We start from the raw sequence: 5,325 nt of genomic DNA, 5'->3' as shown, positions 1-5,325 counted from the left end.
GGGGGGTGAAGGAAGTATGTCCTTCAGCAAGCATACTAGTATGCACACACTGTGAGAAAATTCCAGTACCAAAATAAGTTTATCAACCACTTCCTGGAAGAAAAATGGCCAGCACATTCAGAGGATTCTCCAACTCAAAAGAATAAGATTCCCTTTCCAAGTGCTCGCATTTGGCTTACAGCCCTTAGTTCAATCGATCTTTAATTGCCCAATATTTCACTAGAAAAGAAATTGATGGAGTTTCAAAAGTACGAACCTGGTAAAGATGTGAATTAACCTCTGCACAAGTTTGATGCAGTGTTTCAAGTGGTGCGCCACTAAGCTCAAACTGACCTCCAGGTTCCAGTGATATGCTTTGCTTTCCCTGTGCGAATGCGGTGCAAATTTATCCACCAATTATATTAAAGTAGAGTCAGAACAGTAACTACAGACTTACATTTAGAAGAAGAAAATGAATCAGGAATGGTGCTTCTATTCATGCTAAGTTACAGAATACATTCTTTAGAGCCATGATGAATTCATCCTATAATAACTTAGACCAAAGTTTGCATAAAAACACCACGTTCACGTTCTACCTGTTTCAAGCCAATAATCTTGTCACCTTCCATTACTTTTTCCCAATCAAATCGCTCGGCAATACCATTTAGTAATTCAGCTATTTGTTCATACTTCATGGGTCGCAGAGTTCCAAACTCGAAACCAAACTTTTCATGTTCAGTGCCTATCCTGCTCATCGGGTTTTCAGAGAACAAGAAAAGTTGAACTGATTAATATGGTATAAATCAAGACGCACAGTCAAGTAATATGAAATATTCAAATTATTCGTGAAGCAGAAACTTAGCTGCCAAATCTATGCAAAAATACACGATCCACGAAAAGTGGCTCCCAAAACTCCATGTTCATATATTTTACTACCAAAGCTTCAACAATTCAAACTTTGCAAGAAAATTACAAACAGCAGATTCCTAGGAAATAAATTAGTGTTTTCAGGGATCGAGCTGCACAAATGATGCAACTTGTTAGTTCAGTGTAGAAGATGCGATCAAGTCTTAATTCCCTGGTACCAACATTTGGCAAATGCATGACAGTGATAATTCTTTTTTTTATTTATGGAAAATGAAAACATATGCGCAATGACATATAAAAGGTAGAAAATACATTTACTGTATCATACACTACAACAGAAGCTCAAGAAAGAATAGTGGCATAACAAATGAGTAGTATAACAAACATATATATGTAACGAAGAAATCCATAAATTACTCAACATACTTGAAAGACAACCAAGGCATATATGTGATGAATACACTAACTAATCTACTTATAGAGGCCAAACGGGAAAATGATTATTCATCTCTTTGGTGAACTATATGCAATTGAAATTTAAGCACACCAAGAAAAGCTGAACTTTTAACCTCCATTTTTCTTTGGATTTGCATCCAGAAGCAAGATAAGCTACAAGGTCTTCTTTTGTTAATGGCTCTGCTGCAACGACGGCATCCTCTGTCGGAGGACTTGCAGCAAGAATTGCCAGGCGTCCTCGTCCACGTTCCATTCCAACGCGATCCAGATAAATCCCTTGCATTGGTTTTAAGGAATTCCGTGAAGAAATATTGCCAAAGCATATCTCCTTCATTTTGAGCATCTCCATATTGTTCGTGATGCTGCTGTGTCCACTTATACATTTCATCTTTTCAGAGAAAATGCAATGAGAAGAACCTACCTGAGACATCAAGGCCATCCTTTGTGCCTGAAAATCACAGGAGAAACTGATGTTCAACCACTTTTAACAAGAATCATGTACTCTCCCCATCTCATCTCACGTCATACCATTTGTTGACACATAGTTTAAATTATACTTTGACTTGTGTATTACATGAGTAGTTGTAGAAGAGTAGATTAATATAATATGTAACTAAAAGAGTAACTATGATGGTAATATATCACATAAACTTTTCGCCTCTTGGTTAAGCAGGAACAAAGTTGTATACAATTGGGTAGAGCCAAACCAACTACCCACCAACATTCTCAATCGCCAATCGGGATAAATATCAAAGTTGATATATACTATAGAAACAACATAACATTTGAAATCACAGTAACTTAGAAATTTACACACTGTAGATTTGTCTTTCAACCAAACGCTCCCCCTTCTCATTCCATATGGACTGTGCGGACACAACAAAGAAAATGTGTCGTGAATCGTGATATTTCTATCTTGCTTTAAGTATACTAAAATCCCATATCGTCGAATGCAACCTCACACAATGCAATTTCACTTGGCTCTTAAAATTACTTGGAGGAACTAGAAAAAAACTGAAACTAGTATAGCAGTCTACTCTAAGGATACAAGTATCAGAGTACATTATCCAAAGCAGTTATCAACATGTATAAATTTTGAATCTTACATCAATACCATCAACACCCATGTGGCAATTAACAATCATTACTACAAAAATAGTAAGACCATAAAATAACAACTACTAATAAAAATTCATGGGTTTTGCAGAAAAACTGAATCTTGATTAACAAAACCAACTTAAACAGGAAAAGAAAAGGAAACTAAACAGAACATGCAACAATTACAGAGAAAAAAACATGGGTATTGCAGAAAAATTGAATCTTGATTAACAAAACTAACTGAAACCAGTATAAAAATGAACAAAAACTGATACCTTGGCTCAGTAAACAGAACAGAGAATTTGTAGGGTTTCGACTGGAAATTGAAGGAAGTTTTTCAAGATATATATAGTAATTGGGTGTCACAAAAATGATTTTGATTATTTTTTGGTGTGCTGGGGCGGCTATAACTCATTGATTACCATTTCTTTAATTTTCTTTGCTTATTTTTTGCTTTTATTCTCTTGAACTTTTGGGGCGAGTAGTGAAGCAGATTGAAAGAAAAAGAATGGCTAATGTGGCACGGGGAACTAAAAGGTGCGGCACTATCCTTAGTTTTTCGTCTGTGGTTCCCACTTGCTTTCTCATCATATAGATTCGTAACAATAATGTTTTTGTCGATAATTTTTCCGTTAATAATAGCTTGTATCGTATTGTTATTTTTAATATAATATTTATTTTGATTGTTATTTTAGTTTTATTATATCGTAGGTGTCACTTTGTGAAACAACGGAATTGATGTGATGGCTTTGTTTTTTTGCTTTTTTCCTCTCATCTTGTCCATTCTATTATTAAATAAAAATAATGGTTGCCTTAAATAATCATATTGTATTCTTTATCCTACTTTTTATATAATAATTCTACTCCGTATCCAATTTTTTCTTAGTAATGTTGCAAGTTTATTCTTCATATTGTTAGTGCGTGACATCATGAAACGGCAGCAAACAATACAATCTATCCAAACATTGTATTCATCAAATAATACAATACTATACATTATGAAACGACATATAACAACAATCCAAATGTATTGGGTGATACCCTTTTTTGCTTGAGCCCGACCGGGTTGGGTCCGGTCCGGAGCGAGTCGGGGCCATCGAACCCGACCTGGATGCAAGGTAGAACGACGGCCACGTCTACAACCGAGGTCGAGTCATTTCGAGACCGTTACAGAGCTCGATATGAGTCACCACCGGATGGAGAAACACACAAGGTCGGAAGCCGGACTCGTAACGGATAACCAAGCGTCGCCGGATATCTCGCCCAAACGTGATTTTCTCAACCACTTCAGGCCATTAAGGCGTAATTACAGGGATCCACGATGTAATCAATTTACCTACCTTATTTTTACCCTTAATCAGAATGTATAAAAGGAGATCTCTCTAAATTCTTGTAGGCATCAAGCACAATTGTTCTAAGCAATATTATATTCTGCGATTATTTACTTTAACAGCAATTGTTGAGTCTTTATCTTTATTTTTCCTCAACCTAAAAACCTTTTGTATCTTTTAGTTCACGGATCCTTAAAACCCCATATAAATTCAATTGTTATCCGGATTCGAGGGTAAACAGTTTGGCGCCCACCGTGGGGCTAAGGATATTGGTGAGCTCTTTGATACTCTTTCTTGACGCATCACAATACACTGGTTCTTTGCAAAAGAGCCCATATTACATTCAAATTACCAACTCATAGAATGGCACAATCAATTAACAACGAACTTGAACAGCAGACAGGAAACAATGGAATGCCCGGGCTCGAAAACCCGATAGATGCCAGTTCCCGGATGGCGCTCAACACTGATCAGGCCTCCGGATCATCGCATAGCGTCCGGGGAGAGGACGATTCGAGGGCCCAGGCAGTCGGCGAAGAGACTATCAACCTTAAAATGATTTTTGACATGCTGCAAGCCCAGCAATCGGCTATAGCTCAGCTCCAGAGCCGGGTCCAGGAGCCTGTCAGGTCCGGAGGAGGCTCNTTTCCCAGAAAAGTGAAACTTTGCACGTAAGTTTCTTTTCATATTTTCTATTCCTCTTCTTTTTGTGAAGAACCTTCAATCTCACAGCTGTTTTATTTTTCTTTTTCAGCAACCATGAAAGCTGTTGAGGAAGTCCCATATTTCTGTGGTTGGGTAGAAAAATTGTTAACTGTTGCTCCTAAGGAAGAAAGGTCTTGTAAAATCCTTTCTAATAGGTTTGGATGGAAAGTGAAGACCCATGGTATCCTTCTATTCCCCTTTCTTCCTTGCTTTTATACTTAGTTTGGCACTTATTAACCCTTTTCTTCACTAGAGTTTCCCATTCGGGGTGTGAGTGCTGCATCGATTATTGCTTCAAGACTCTCTCTGTCGATGGCTCAAGAAATAATCTTGAGTTCTTCATTGAAAAGAAAAGCTGATAGAGCACACAGTTCCGAGAGTGAAGAGGAGCGGGAGGAGAGCTCGTTGGTTCGTAAGTCTCGAGCTAGGAGACGTATTATTTCAGATGATGAAGCTACTCCTCCTCCCAGTTCTGCTCCTATGCACGAGTCTGAAGGTGCTACCTTAGTAAGTTCTGATGAGGAGATGCCTGCCGCACCCCGTGGCTCTACTGAACAGCTCTTTTCTCGTGGGTTTGATGAAGACTTCGGCTTTGTTTCTGAGGAAACGCCTCTTGCTTCTTTTCCCGCATCTATTTCAGTTGACCCTCAGTTCCCCGCACCTGTTGCTACTGCTTTGACTCCCTCAACTGTCCCTACTGTTATAACTTCTCATGCTGAAGTTGGTTCCTCTAGTAGGGTAATAAAAAAAGTTACCATCGAGGTTCCTGAGGATGGTAATCTTCTGAAGAAATCCGGCCAAGGTGACGTATGTCTGAAACCATTGATTGGCCCAGTTGAGAAGTCAAAATTGGAGAGGCACAGTTCTTTAACGTGGATGAATGATATCG

The 5,325-nt window shown here is 38.3% G+C and overlaps 1 protein-coding gene across 1 annotated transcript in view; it reads right to left on the bottom strand.

Annotated features, from left to right (window-relative positions):
- Window positions 1-2,932, bottom strand: part of LOC109242261 (glutamate--cysteine ligase, chloroplastic) — an 8,010-nt gene extending 5,078 nt beyond the window's left edge. The window contains exons 1-4 of the mRNA XM_019409117.1: window positions 2,676-2,932; window positions 1,416-1,750; window positions 576-726; window positions 257-364 (exon numbers count right to left, since the gene is read on the bottom strand). Coding sequence (XP_019264662.1) covers window positions 257-364; window positions 576-726; window positions 1,416-1,741 — 585 coding nt within the window. The 5' untranslated portion in view covers window positions 1,742-1,750; window positions 2,676-2,932. The remainder of the gene's footprint in view (window positions 1-256; window positions 365-575; window positions 727-1,415; window positions 1,751-2,675) is intronic.
- Window positions 2,933-5,325: the final 2,393 nt, after the last annotated feature.

The sequence above is a fragment of the Nicotiana attenuata genome, unplaced genomic scaffold (assembly GCF_001879085.1).
Source record: "Nicotiana attenuata strain UT unplaced genomic scaffold, NIATTr2, whole genome shotgun sequence".
Lineage (NCBI taxonomy): Eukaryota > Viridiplantae > Streptophyta > Magnoliopsida > Solanales > Solanaceae > Nicotiana > Nicotiana attenuata.
This window is presented reverse-complemented; position numbering and strand designations above follow the sequence as displayed.